The sequence below is a fragment of the Lycium barbarum genome, chromosome 5 (genome assembly GCF_019175385.1).
Source record: "Lycium barbarum isolate Lr01 chromosome 5, ASM1917538v2, whole genome shotgun sequence".
NCBI lineage: Eukaryota > Viridiplantae > Streptophyta > Magnoliopsida > Solanales > Solanaceae > Lycium > Lycium barbarum.
In genome coordinates this window covers 143,076,146-143,091,239 of record NC_083341.1, presented here as the reverse complement: position 1 = coordinate 143,091,239, position 15,094 = coordinate 143,076,146, and the positions used below count along the sequence as shown (strand labels likewise).

The following is a 15,094-nucleotide window of genomic DNA, read 5'->3' as shown; positions in this document are numbered from 1 at the left end:
AGAATTCTGTTTTTTATTGTAGGATACTTGCCGGTTGCCGCAATAGAAAAAGCACCAGCAGTTGTGCGAAAGAAGTTGTGCAAGGAAAAGCAAATATGCTATTGGATTATATTGTACAAAAGTAGACTAATTAGATGTGAAAAAGAACTGATTATTTTTAACACAACTGATTAGTGATCTATTTGAGTGGCATAATATAGTACTTTATATTTTATGTTGTTTAATTGAATTTTGGTTCTTGTTAGTTCATACAACAATGTGATGCTCTACTGAGAATCTGATATTATACTGACTCTATATTCTAAATTGTGCTCACTTTGTTGACAAGTATTTTTACTTTGCTTGTTAGCTAATGCAGCATCACTTGGTTCTACACTGTTTGTTTTGTTCTGTGCATAAAGAATTTCCCTTTGAACAGACCTTTAGCACTTGCACTCACTGTGAGTTTCAATGGAGTTAGTGCAGCTTTATGCAACCTTACTGCAATTTCTACAACTAGCAAGTTCCCACATAGGCACCAATTAATATATTTGTGCTATATATATCAGAAGAGAACTGTCTTCCAGCATCCAAGTACATGGGCTAGAAGCACATCTGTGAAAACTTCTCAAATGTGGCTTTCATTTTTGCACTTTCAATGAGCAACTATAGGCAATCCATAAAACAGAGTGAGAATGTGTTGGGTCATTATTTTTAGTGTCGGATCTTCTTTCACTTCTTTCATTTTCTCTTATATTTAGCCGATACACTGCCCGATAACCGTCTGATAATTGCTAATCTGATACCGAACCAACCGATATCTTATAGGTTGGCTAGCGGATTAGTACTTTTAAAAGCCGATAACCGTTAAGCCGAACCGTTAAACATAATAATCCGTCCGATCCGCCCGATAAGCAGCCCTAACCCTAACAAGGCCTAACATTTTCTTTTTAATGCAATAGATAACAATGGAGAAGAGAAAATATTAGGCAGTTTTTTCATCAAATATTAGGCAATCACTAACAAAATACTAGTATTGAATTGCTTATAAGTCTGGAAATATTTCTTCACCCCAAAGTGTCTTACTTTTATTTTTGATCTATCTCAAAAAACATATCTCTTTTTATTGTATTAAGTCGGCAATATAGAAATTGAGGGGTTGCTCCAAGAAATGTTTTCTTTCTCGTGTATTCAGGAGGTGCCAACATACATAGGTGAAATTCAAGAATGTCGGAAAAGTTAACAATACCGACGACATTCATAATGGATGTAACCTAACTTTTAAATGTTGCTTATTTTGTTACCGAACTAGCTTCACTGATTATATATTCATAAAAGTTGAAAAGAAAAATATAAGAAACAGTTTTACATATATTTTTTTTAATTAAGCCTGCCTGCCTACTCCCATCAGGTAGGAATAATCATTTCGATCTTGAGGGAAGTCGCAACCGACATATAAGATTAATACATGTTACTAATTGTTAAGAACTAATAAAAATGTACAATGAATTGAATTTTTTTGGATAAATAGCCACCGACTAGCTTCATTTTAACCATTCTATCTATCCTTGACAAAGGAGTGATTACAAGAAGATTTTGGAAAAATAACTATTCTCTCTGTTTCAATTTATGTGAAGGTGTTTAACTAAACATAGAGTTTTAGAATGAATAAAAGAATATATATATATATATATATATATATATATATATATATATATATATATTAGAATTGACTAAAGGAAAGAGTACAAATGGAGAATAAGAATTGGTCTAGACTTCCCCACAAAATAGCCACTATTGGCAGTAGTTTACAGTACACTTGTGGTAGAGGCATAGATGCAAATCATAAAATCAGTAGGACAATTTAAGCCCGTCAACCGGTTTAACCGGAATCGGACCGGTAACCGGTTATGGAACCGGCCACCGGTTCCGGTTTAACCGGTTCGAGACCCCAAACCGGAACCGGTCCGGTTCAAAGTGTCCAAAACCCCCCTTTTTTCGTATAGTATATATATATTATAGTATTTATTAGTATACTGTAGGTATATTTACATATGTTATATAAGTTTATAAGTAAATTTTAAATATTTACTGACTAACAGGCTAACAGCAAGTCAGCAATACAACATATACGTGTATATACTTGAAAAATAACTAAAATATATTAAGAATATACTTATAATATATAGTATATGTTTAAGTATACATATTACATATATAGATATACTATACTTAAACATATAGTATACATATAGTATGCATATATATATATTTAAGTTATACTTATATGCTATATATTATAAGTATATTCCAAATATATTTTATGTATACTATATATCCTTAATATATATTATATGTATACTATACTTACATGTATACTATAAGTATAACTTAAACACACACACACACACACACACACACACATATATATATATATATATATATATATATATATATATATATATATTTAAGTTATACTTATATAGTTATATGTATACTATGTATTATAAGTATACTATATATCCAAATAGTATACTATATATTATATATTTAAGTTATACTTATAGTATACATATATATATTATATGTATACTATAATATATATTCTTAATATATTTTAGTTATTTTTCAAGTATATAACTTTCTAGTTTTTAATTTACGTAGATGTATATTATAAGTATATTCTTAGTATATTTTAGGTATATTCCTAACTTAATAAAAGTAAAAATATGAACACAAGTAAATAGAAGAAAGCTCAATGAGCCATATATTTTATTCATTATTGGATAACATTTATTTGCAAGTTGTAGTTTTTTTTAACTTGCAAATAATACATGAGTTGTAAAGAAATAATAGAATAATAAAATCACCAATTCTGAATCATTTCGTTAATTTCCCCCATATCGTATTCGGCCATGGAAATATCTTCAAAGTCTTCCATTTGGTCTGGTCCACTTGCTATCAAATCTTCAATTTTTTCCTCTTCGCCTTCCTCCACTTCTGAGTTTTGGTTGCGTCGCTCCGATCTAATCCAATCGCGAATGCACACTAGTACTTGCAAGCTAAAGCCGGATAATGAATGTCTATGGTCTCCAATTTGTTGTCTTCCTTGGCTAAATGCGCTCTCTGAAGCCACAGTTGATACTTGAACCGTAAGGATATCTCGAGCCATTCTTAAGAGTATCAGATGACTTGCCTTGTACTTCTTCCACCATGCTAAGACGTCCAATTCATCCAGTTCCTTGATATCCACATTTGGATGCATCAAATAAAAGTTATATTCATCAAAGTTTGCATTACAAGAAGAAGTTGGCTGTGAATGTAAAACTTTTAAATGCGACAAACCCGACAAGCCCTTTTTGCTACTTTGAGAAGTAGTAAGGCGTGGAGCAACGAGTGTAGCACGTTCTTCCAAATTAGAATAATGAGTAAAAACTTTTCTAAACTCGTCATTGTTGCAAAATCACCAACAATATTATAATTGTGAAATTAATAATTGAAACTAGAATAAGACTATAATATTTATTTGAGAGAAATTTAAAGTGGCTAATTATTGCAAAGTAACTATAATTGAGAGATTGAGATTTGAGATAAAGAGAAGAGTAAATTGGTGTGGATTAAAATGAAAATGAAGAAGGGTTTATATAGGATTGGAGAATGGGTTAAAGTGTTAAAAAAAGTTTGGGGGGTTGGGGGGGGGGGGGGGGGGGAATTAATTTATGGCCGTTGGGCAACGGTTGCAAATGGATCGTTGCCAACGGTCCAATAACGTCCATAAGCCCAGCAGCAACGACTATATATATATATTTTTTAAATTTTACTGGTTTAACCGGTCCGGTTCCGGTTTCAAAAAAAGGGGAACCGGACCGATAAGAAATAAACGGTTAACCGGTTCTACCGGTCCGGTTACCGGTTTGAACCGGTTAAACCGGACCGGTTGACACGTTTAAGGAGAGTTTTGGGTTAAAATTGTCCCTTATCTATGGGAGTAGGTTCATTTTGGTCCCTTAAATATAACACTAAGCATATTTAATCCCTTAACTAAGCTACATTGGGGCACTTTTGGTTTCCCTAATAGAACCTGTTTAAAAAGTAACGATGCTAAACCTATGTGACGCTCACGTGACTTGTAAGAGGCTAAACGCATCGGACAAAAATACTAAACTCATTCGCCTTTCTCCCCAACTTCATATGAATAAACACTTCACCGGAAAAAGCCCTAGCCTCTCTGTAGAAAGCTTCAATTGGCTGGAAGAAGAAGAAGCTGATTTTTTAAAACACGCAGAAACTTTATCTAATTTATTAAAATTTACATTGACATGCTTCCGAAAAAAGTTGAAGTGGTTCCACCAATTAAGATAATTTATAACAGTTAAAAAGAATTTTGATTTTTTTTCATATTTAACAATTATAACAGTTGTTAAAAAGAATTTTAATTTTTTTCATATTTAACAAAAATAACTTTATATTCACATGCTTCCAATGTGCTGCCAGATTATCGTTTAAGAGTTAGTTACCAACCCTATGATCCAAATATTATGAGTTGCTTTGCTAATATCTTATATGAGTTGCATTTTTTAAAGAAATGCCATTACTCTGCTTTGCATTTTGTCCAATGGGTTTAGCCGTTTACGAGTCACGGGAGTGTCATATGGGTTTAGTAGCGTTACTTTTTAAACGGGTTCTATTTGGGGAACCAAAAGTGCCCCACTTTAGCATAGTTAAGGGATTAAATATGCTTAGCCTTATATTTTAGGGACCAAAATGAACCTACTCCCATAGATAAGGGATCAAATATGCTCAAGGTAATATTTGAGGGACCAAAATGAACATACTCCCATAGATAAGGGACAATTTTAACCCAAACCTCCGTTTAAGGACATACATGAATAAAGCAACAAATGAAGGATTCCATTGCAAAACGATTACATAAAATAAAATAATACAGGATCAGCGACAAGTTAGGGTTTTTATTCACATTTGCACAGCAGACATTTTTATTCCTTGAAAATCCATTTTCAGTGTCTTCACTCCTCTGTAATATTCCAATAATCAGCACCAATAATTCAAACATTTGTAAGCTTCACTCAACACCCTTTTAACTACTCTATTTATATCTCCAACTCTTCACTTACATGCATACATTTCTCTACTATTGATATCAGGGTTTTGGGTAGTAATAAAAATTGTGTCTTTTTTTCTTGTTCCTGATTTTTGAGGATTAAGATCAGTTTTTGAAGTGTTTTTGGAGTTGGGTCTTGGTTATTACTGTGTGGGGTTTCAAATTTGTAATTCTAATAATTGATAGTATAATAGTAATTGGGAATTTCATTTCAGGTAGATTGTGTATTGTATTTTTCCTCCTTGGTTTTTGATGATTAAGATTACTTTTTGAAGTGTTTTTGGAGTTGGGTCTTGGTTATTACTGTGTGGGGTTTCAAATTTATATTGGGTTTCTAATAATTGGTACTATAATAATAATGTTCTGATAAGGTAAAAATTGTGTCTTTTTTTCCTCACCTTGGTTTTTGAGGATTAAGATCAGTTCTTGAAGTGTTTTTGAAGTTGTGTTTTGGTTATTACTCTGTGGGGTTTCAAATTTATATTGTGTTTCTAATAATTAGTACTTTAATGATAAAAATTGTGTCTCTTTTTTTGGCCTGCCTTGGTTTTTGAGGATTAACATCAGATTTTGAAGTGTTTTTTGAGTTGGGTCTTGGTTATTACTATGTTGGGTTTCAAATTTTATATTGAGTTTCTAGTAATTGGTAGTATAGTAATAATGTTTTGATAAGGTAAAGATTGTGTCTTTTTTTTTTCCCCACCCTGGTTTTTGAGGATTAAGATTAGTTTTTGAAGTGTTTTTGAAGTTGGGTCATGGTTATTACTATGTGGTGTTTCAAAGTTATATTGGGTTTCTAATAATTGGTAGTATAATAATAATGTTTTGATAAGGTTATAATATTTGTTTAGAGTGGCTTTGGTAGTTCCCTTCTACTTAACTCTTCATTTCATTGGCTTTGTATGTAGTTGTGGTTATCATGGTGGACTTATAATTATTGTGTTTCTTTAGATGAAATTGTTTACTGTTTAATGTTCGTGTGCGCTACTTGTGAAAGAAAAATGAAAAAAGAAAGGAAATTTTATGTGCAGTATGTCAATGTGTATCTCACTGCTGAGACTTAAGGATCAAATAAACTAGTATTTTCCTTCTCGAATCTCATTTTTCCAATTTGTTTTTGAGTGAGGTGATGGATGAAATGGCTTGTATTGACCGGATTGTATGAAGGATTTGGCTGGCCTCGACCAGTTTGGGATTGAGGTGTAGTTATTGATTAATTGAGTAAAGTGACGGTGTAAAACCCACTATTGTAAGGGAGAGAAAAAGTTATGAGCAGTGATACTTCAATTTTGGGGATCTTAATTGGGAAGTTACTCACATTATCAGAAGAATATAACAAATACAATTAACTTCTGTCCGATGTGAATTGGACCCATTTAGCTCCTCAGGTCAAAGCTTCACTGCCTTTGTTCATCACCTTAAAGAACAACTCTTTATGCCATTTATTGCTTTCATGTTATGCACCTTGGTGTTATTTAGATTTAGTTTTCTATGTTAGTTGCACTTAATGTTTTTCCTTTTTATCCAGCCTTCTAACTCTGACTGCTGCTGGTAACCTTCTTTACTGTGTCCTGACTTTTTCCGTCTCATGAATGTAGATTGGTGATTATCAAGCTAGCAAAGGATAGTACTGTTATCAGCACTTCCTGGATGTGGTATTTTCTTGCATCCGTATAGTTCAGCTTTGTCTGAGTACCTTGGTGACCTAATCATGCCATGCTTGTACGCTTTTCACGGAATTGTTGTATATAATTGGTATTTGCACATAAAAGGAGCATTTGATAAGGACATGTGAAGTAGTCCGAAGCAGCGAGAAAGAAATTCACTCTCGTGGTGCTAGATACTGGTAGAAATGGAAGAGCTACTAGAATTACCTCTTTTACATTGAAAATTGAGAACTGAAAAGCATCGCTAAATTGGGGTCCCTTTGTTGTGTGGCGGAAACTGAATGGAGTAGTTACAAGAGTTACCCCTTTATTTTGAAAATTGAGAATTGATAGAAGCAAGCACCAACATAATACTTGTGAGTCTTGTAAAACATAGCTAAGACGGGGTCCCTTTGTTGTGTGGCTGCAAGGCCACATGGGTCCACTGCAGCTAGCGGAGAATGGTCCATGGGGCCACAGGAGCCATACTGGCGAACTAATTCAAGCTTCTCGCCGGCACCATCCAGATGGGATTTCCGCTTCCAACCTGAAGCATTATCTTTTGGCTCTAATGATGGAGCTCAATTGTATGGATCTTCTGCTTCGTCAAACAGTAGAGAGAGTAGAAGTTGGGTGAGGGGAAACCAATTGGCCAATCACCAATATCTCATATCAGATGGTGTTGGTGCATACTATAGCAGTCCATCGGACATCTCTCCGGCACAACAGTGGACTCCACCAGCTATCCAAGAAATCAACGTTGATGATTATGACACTTCAAGGAGAGGTAAGCATGCTGATTTTGCATTTTTTGGGTATATGACTTGAACTTCCAAGGATGCTTAGTTGGGTTGTAGTCTCGTACTCATGTACTGTTTGTTTTCATATATAGGTATATACTTATTTGTGGATAGTTTGTGATTTGTCTGGAGTTTGATACAAGGTTCTCATCTGTCTGCTTGTGCTATTCTGTATTGCTCCTGCATGGGGATATTCTATGAGACACTGTGATGCAAGGTAATTTTGGACTGACTTGGTGTCGATCTAAAATGCAAAAAGATCTAGAATTAGGTAAATTAAGCCCATATGTAACTTCCTGCATGCCTTTTGGAAGCGATGGCTCAGTTTGCTTGCTGCGGCTGTGGATCCGAAGGCCTTGTTAGTAGAGTATTATAGGCCTTAAAATTTACAGTACATGGCTAGTGCTATGCCCAGGTGAAGGTGAAGGGGAGTAGCTGTAGGATCCATATGTGAAGGAGAGGGAAATGGAAGGGGGTTCAAAGTATTTCCTGAGATGCAAGTGGCTCCAAGGATAGTTGGTCCAACCTCCCAACTTTGGAAAGATGAACAATAGGCTCATATATGAATCTAAAGCATCAGATGTTGGAAAGGCTAATATCAGGTCTCATTCAGGTGGTTAATCTTAAGAAGGCAAAAGGAAAACCAAAGGGATATGTTTCCTCATTTTTTTCTTTTTCAACAGTTACCATGTTCTCGAATAAGACTAGTCTCATCGCTGCATTAGTATCCACCTCTAGAATATTTCAGTATCTAGGACTGGACCTTTGTAAGCAAATTGTCTATTGTAGAGCCTATAAGATGGGGCTCAACCATTGGTGGGTAACCTATGTAAAGGCGCAATGCTCGTGCAAAACTAAGTTTGGTATCCTGGATGAGCTTTTGTGTATTCTTTAGTTGCTTTTTGGTGTAGTTCATTAACTGGCTTTCTTAGTTAAAGTTGAAGGGAAAAAAATATTATTTGTCTCTGATATTGGAATTGGGTTTCTTTAAGATGATATCAATGAAGTGAATTGAGAATCATGAGGTCTCCTGTTCAAAACCTTGCGGAGGTAAAAACACTAGGTGCTTTCTTCCCATATGTCCGAGCCTTGTTGATGGGAGGTAGCGGGTATCCCGTGGAATTAGTTGCGCGCAAGCTGGTTTGGACACCATAGTTATTAAAAGAAGAAAGATAATAGTTAGAATGTCATAGTTGGATAAAAATAGTGTTGGACATGTTGGTAATTTGTTGAAATGATGTCTAATTGATGCTGAAATAAGATAGCAATTTTGTGTTAGCTGATCTGAAATTTTGAGGATAATAAGCTTTGTCATTCAGGGTTTGAGGTTATAATTGGATACACGGTTAGAAGGAAAAGTTTCTCTAACAAAATAAGAGAGAACTGTGTCTTTTGGTCAGGCAAATTGACACTAGTGCATTTTTGTACAAGAAGGATAACATGAATAAGCAAAGGTTGAAAAGTAGCGTACTTCAGAATTCTTGGACATTCTTTCTAGGACGACAAATGTTTTTTGTTCGCCCCACTGTGATTCTTTCATGGAGTCATTGAATGGTGTTGGTTTGGACATTTTTAACCCAAAGTTAGTGATTACCTGCAATATTTACGCACTAAAACTTTAAGTACTTGATTTTTGCTATGCGAGTTCCCTAGTTTTTTTATAATAAAAGAACTTGATTCTTGTTATCTTATTAAGCACAATATGTTTCCTGAAATTGTTTTCTATGCACAATATTATGCAAGATGTTGCTTTTGGACTCATCAACATGCAAGAACAATTACGCCCGGCTATTTGAATCTTCTATATTTTTTGAATTTTATTTGGGCTAGTTTCATTATTAGCACATTCCAACGCATTATGAAGATTCTTCTTGATTTGACTAGTTCTATGGTGACCTTAATAGTATAGCAAGCTTCTACTTTATCCTTGCTCCATATGAAGTCTGCGAACTTCCCTCCAAATGATTCTCCTTCTCCTTTTTCTCGATTTAGTATCATAATGAATCTTTCGATACCATGATGAAAGAAGAAGTTGCCTCACTGGTGCAGGGCCGTAGTGATCACCAATTTGGTTCTGGGTGAGTCTTCCTCTTCAGCGTTGTTATCAATTTTTCATACCATTGCTAAATTCTCCATTTCGATTTATGCGACCCGATTTTCCTTTTAGTCCAAAAAGAATGATTCCTTTCTAAAGTTGGAAGTGGTTTATATTGAACTTCCCATTTTACCCTTAATGTGAATTTTTTTATAGCCACATAAATGTTATGGCATGCTTGAGACCACAAGTTTCACAAGTCTTCATTTCTATGCCCGGTAAAATAGGTTCACATAAATTGAAATGGAAGGAGTACTAGTAATTCCTCCTACTATTCCTGGCTTAGTCGCTTTCGTTATTTTCATTTACATATCGCTTTGAATTTCATGGCCTTACCTGACCTCTTTTTATGCTTTTTATTGAGCCGAGGGTCTTTCGGAAACAGCCGTCCTACCTTGGTAGGAGTAAGGTCTGCGTACACTCTACCCTTCCCGGACCCCACGTTGTGGGATTTCACTGGGTTGTTGTTGTTGTTATTCCTGGATTAGGACGAATACGATGGTTGGATGTTGGGTTTTAGGCAAATAAAGATCAGCGCTCTTGATTTTTCCTGCATGGGAACAATTGAGTTTCCATTCTCATCTACCACATAATTGGTGAATGATGCCAATTCCTTTTGATGCATTTTTTCGCCTCTTTTTCTACCTAAGATCCTATAGTTTGGTATATAAACTACAAAAAGGTGGCCGTATTGTGTATGGAGGTCCTTTTTTTTTTCTTTTCTTTTATCAATGAATATATCTTACATGATTAAGAAAGAATGGAACGTTGAGCTTTTCAGTGAGGTGAACTATGAGGTCTCAAGTTCTAATCTCGGTGAAAACAAAAACACGTGTTTTTTTTTTCCATCTGTCCAAGTCTTGGGTGACGGAGTTATCCGGCACCTGTGTTGGTCAGAGGGGGTACGTACCCCATGGAATTAGTCTAGATGTGCGCAAGATGGTCCTGACACCGGACTTATAAAAAAATTGGTCTGAGTTCTTTCTCCTGGCTTCCAGTATACACACTCTTCTCCAGGTTTCTATATGAAACCTAAACAAAGTTTGAGCTATAGGAAAAATCTAAATTTGTTTATCATAATTTCTTATATGCTTTTGAGGCATTAGTAAAATAAGTCTTAATCAGACCTCTCAAAAATGTGTTAGATAACTAGTTTACTATAACTCTGTCAACTTGATATTGAAGCAGTGTGAACTTAAAATTTGTTAGCTTCTAGTTATACTCTGTTTGAAATTGATATATCTGCTAATTGAAGGTCATTGATTGAGAAGATACACAGCGAAGGAGTCTAGGAGTTACTCCTTATTGTGGTATATGGATGATTTGGAGCAAACCGAATGATAATCATATGTGTAAAATCAGAGACTTAACTAAAGAGACCCCCCTACGAAGCTGTAATCTAGAATAAATAGGTCTTTTGTGGTTTCAATAAACATCTGGTTTCTTTAAGCTCTAAGTAGCAAACAGGCTTACTTGCAGCCTCAATTGTTTGTTTGGCTCACAAAAATTAGTTGATTCTTTGCTTGGTTTGTATAAACTTTCTTCTCTTCTTTTATCCTCAAGTGACTCTTAAAGTATCATCCCTTTGAACATTATTGTATGGCCAATACATGGGAGGGAGAGAGGGAGATTAATTTTGATAAATCCCATTAGTTTCAATTGCATTTGATACTTGGGAGAGGAATAAGGGATGTTGACAAGGAAGAAGTATTAGGATGGGTGGATTATGTGGCACAAATGTGGAAATTGTATCCGACAAAGTTAGGATGAGATGAAATCTTGGAAACTTTGGGAGATGTTAGACCATTACATCAAATAAGGTGGTAACTCTAAGTAACATATTTACTTATAAAAAGAATTCTCAAGTGACATTTAATCTATTTCGCAAGTCATAATACGCTTAGAACACCCAAAAGTTGATTCAAAAGACAATTACAGATCCCCGAGTTTGGTATTAAGGTAGAGAGGAAGACTCATTATCCACAATCTCTGTCTCGGTTATTATAAAAGAGAGAGAGAGAGAGAGGAGAGCTATCAATATTAACATAGAAAAGCCAATCGATCTCAACATGATATTGAAGTATGCTTTTATCAGTGTAGTTATATGGAGTAAAACACTCTGGGTGAGCATGGTCTCCCCTTTGGCGATGTCTAAATTTATGGTCATTTCATGTTGAGCACAACCTGAAGTTGCAAGTTGATATGCTTAAAGAATCAATTCTGTCACTGTTTCAGCCAATGCTTTGTTATGAATGCCACATTTCTGTATATTATTCTTTTACTGATAACTTTGCTTTATATTTTGCTTGGTAGATGAAATCACGAGGCCATTTTCATTTTCACCCACAATGGAGGTATGTATCTGTCTTTGCCTTTCTCCACTATCCACTTTCTTCTGAAGGTCTGTAACTTTAAGTCCAACTTTCTTTTGACAATGAATTTCTTGATAGGTAACATCAATTGCGAGGGATAGCAGAGGCTCAACTTCATCCCGATCTGACAGTAGTGACTGTGATTCAATCACCAAGTCCCATTCATCTTATCGTAGCTTCCCAAGTCGCCGTTTCTTTATGTCTAAACCCATACATCCTCTGTCATTTCCAACTGATACATCAACACCTAGAAGAGAAGCTATTGACAGCCTGTCAGCTGGTTTTTTAGAACTTGATGCCTCAACGCCACAACGAGATAAACACCGGTTGAGTAGTGCTAGTGGCAGTCTTGACCTCACAGAGGCTTCTGAATCTTTTCAATCTGACTTCTTAAGTAAAGCTTGTAACCCTTCAGATGGTTTCAGGTGTGGGTTGTGTGAGAGGTTTCTTTCTCAAAGATCACCTTGGAGTTCCCGACGAATTGTGAGAAGTGGAGATATGCCAGTTGCTGGGGTCCTTTCATGTCGCCATGTATTTCATGCTGAATGTTTGGAGCAAGCTACACCAAAATCATGTAAAAGTGATCCTCCATGCCCCCTTTGTGCCAAGCTTGAAGAGGGTTCTTCTTCTCCAGAGCAGCGAGTTTTTTCCAAGTTCTTTCCTAGGCTTAAAACTTTCAGTGAAGAAGGTCCATCCAAGCCTTGGGGCTGTGCACATTCTGGAGATTGTGTCGAAGGGGCTTTGCAAGCACAATCTCATGGCACTATGCTCTCTCTAAACAAGAACCGGATTAGGAAAAATCTTTCTTTGAAGGGTAATTCTGGCAAGGAATTTCCAGGGAAGTTAATAAAAACTAATACATTTTCATCACAGCTATTTATTGGTTCAGTTGATCATGCAATGGTGGGATCTTCAAAAGCATCAGCTGGTTCGGGGCTGAAGTAACAACAATGGAGTTTTGTATATAAATTGCAGGCTGATTTCCGTGACTTTTGGTCGTTGGTCTCCTAATCATCTTAAGCTGTTCCTGTTTATTGAATTAGAATCTTTAGTGGCTTAATCATGTTGTAAAATGTAATGTAGCTGAAATTGGATATGTACTTAGAAGGCTTCAAACAAATTGCATCTTTGTGTATGTTTAAAACTGATCTTGATCATTGAACAAGAATGTGTATTCCCTACTATGATGGAAATCATGATTTGCAAGTCGTAGGCATCGAACGGATTGTCGTTTGTGCGTCACGTGGATGGTTTACTTGAAAAGTAGTAAAACCTAAACTTTTAGGTGGTACGGTATGCAAATTTTCCCTGAAATTCTAGCTAGAGTTCCAACAGCTTTGTGCGTAATTTCACTGTATCCTTTTTCATTAACTGATAGCTGGCTGCATTGCATCAAGGTGGCTGAATCCATTAAATTTACTCATATGAACAATTGAACTCTGGTAATGGTTGGTCTAATCAAGAAATAATTTAGGATGAATTGTGATACGTGCAAACTGGTAATGGTTGGTCTAATCAAGAAATAATTTAGGATGAATTGTGATACGTGCAAACGGGCTTGACGCTATCTATTATTACAACAAAAATGTGTGCTTGTACCGACATAACATCCTCATAACCTCATTATTTGAAGAAACCTTATGGTCCACTATCTTGTTATATCTTGACATTTTGTTTTGTAAGAAAAGGTCTGAAGCTTTCAATTAAGTGACCATCAGTATCACATTCAGCAGTGAAAATGTGGCTTTTCGCAACTTTTGATGCCAAGTCCAATTCCAATATTCAACCTTGGCACTTCTTCCAAGCTAACATCAATCATTATTTGGGCCGAAGAAAGCTCCTCTTGCAGTAAAGTTCCTCTATTGCAATAGAGTCCATGTTGCCCACTTTTGATGGCCTTTCAATTTCACAAATTGACCATGAAAGGTTGAGGATTTTAGAGGAGAGGGAGGGGGAGGGGGGAGGGGGGATGGTTGGAATTCGTCCGCTCTTTATTTCAAATATTTGAATTTTGTGAATGTAGAACTTCTTGATAAGGAGTGATTTATCTCCTTAGTGGGCTTAGTGGGCAAATCCGAAGTAACCGAATAAGTGAGTTTCGGGGAATGTCTAAAGAAAAAAAATGAAAGTAGACAACTACAATTGTATTTAGAAATTGAAATCCACTGACGTTGACATTCCTCTACTCTTAATTAGAGATCTCAATTTCGAGCTCTATGAATGTAGAACTTCTCAACTGGGACACTGGGAACCTTTATCCCCTTGATGGATTTTCTGGACAAGAATTCGAATAAGTCCCACCTGTAAATTTCGAGTACTAAATGTCTAAAGAAGAAAAGAAAAAAAAAGAAAATAGACAACTGCACCTGTATCTAGAAAAAGGACCCCCAAATGATTCGTTTCATGTGCTTAATTAACCTTTGTTCTATTTTTACTCCAATCTCAATATCACATTGTCTATTTGCCAAAATTGTTCCCTTTTAACATATTTTGACTAAAAACAATCACCCTTTCTTTTAACATGTTCACAACCTTATCAGATTCCATCAATTTGCTCCATTACGATAAACCCTTTATCTGGATGATATATTCACGTTGGAGATTCCACCATAATTACTTGTTTTCTTCCTCTCTTTTTTATACAGTGGATATTACTCTCTAGTGGACAAGCAAATCGAATGTCGAATCGAAGAATTTTGGAGTGTGAAAGGCATTTAAGGATTTGATAAGGAAAATGGTCCTCGACAAATTGCCAACACATTTTGGACCAAATATGTTTATATTACGGAGTAATAAATATGAGGAGCTATATATGGGACATATCTGTTTTATTATGTGAAAGGTCACCCTTGAAGTCTTTTTCTTACGTTTGAGGCCACTATAACATAGGATTCCTCCAATATTCATTCCTAAAGAATTATTTTCCACAAATAATTGTGAATGTGTATTACTTTGCTCACTACATGTAATTTTTGATAAAAACGTAGTAATAATCAAGCAACGAATAATATTTTGAAAGGTTGAAACTTCTCAAGAAAAATGTTGGTTCTTATATTCTTTTTGGTCCCAATTGCTTTGTT

At 35.4% G+C, this 15,094-nt stretch overlaps 1 protein-coding gene across 3 annotated transcripts; it reads left to right on the top strand.

The window, feature by feature from the left end:
- The first annotated feature begins 4,908 nt into the window (after window positions 1-4,908).
- On the top strand, window positions 4,909-13,235 carry LOC132642066 (uncharacterized). Of its 3 annotated transcripts, none has more exons than XM_060359323.1 (4): window positions 4,909-5,055; window positions 6,700-7,534; window positions 11,956-11,996; window positions 12,093-13,235. In XM_060359323.1, the coding sequence occupies exons 2-4, from the start codon at window positions 7,216-7,218 to the stop codon at window positions 12,957-12,959; spliced, it is 1,227 nt and encodes a 408-aa protein (XP_060215306.1). In that variant the 5' UTR covers window positions 4,909-5,055; window positions 6,700-7,215; the 3' UTR covers window positions 12,960-13,235. The 3 variants fall into 3 exon arrangements, with proteins under 3 accessions (XP_060215306.1, XP_060215307.1, XP_060215308.1); XM_060359324.1 differs by lacking the exon at window positions 4,909-5,055 and adding an exon at window positions 6,471-6,489; XM_060359325.1 differs by lacking the exon at window positions 4,909-5,055 and adding an exon at window positions 7,640-7,764 and having other exon boundaries at window positions 7,398-7,534.
- Window positions 13,236-15,094: the final 1,859 nt, after the last annotated feature.

What these genes read in the sequence shown, in the direction of transcription:
- LOC132642066 (XM_060359323.1), top strand. Translation starts at nt 7,216, where the DNA reads ATGGGGCCACAGGAGCCATACTGGCGAACTAATTCAAGCTTCTCGCCG. An exon ending in TTATGACACTTCAAGGAGAG is followed by an intron (nt 7,535 to 11,955) that starts GTAAGCATGCTG and finishes TTTGCTTGGTAG; the next exon opens with ATGAAATCACGAGGCCATTT. An exon ending in CATTTTCACCCACAATGGAG is followed by an intron (nt 11,997 to 12,092) that starts GTATGTATCTGT and finishes ATTTCTTGATAG; the next exon opens with GTAACATCAATTGCGAGGGA.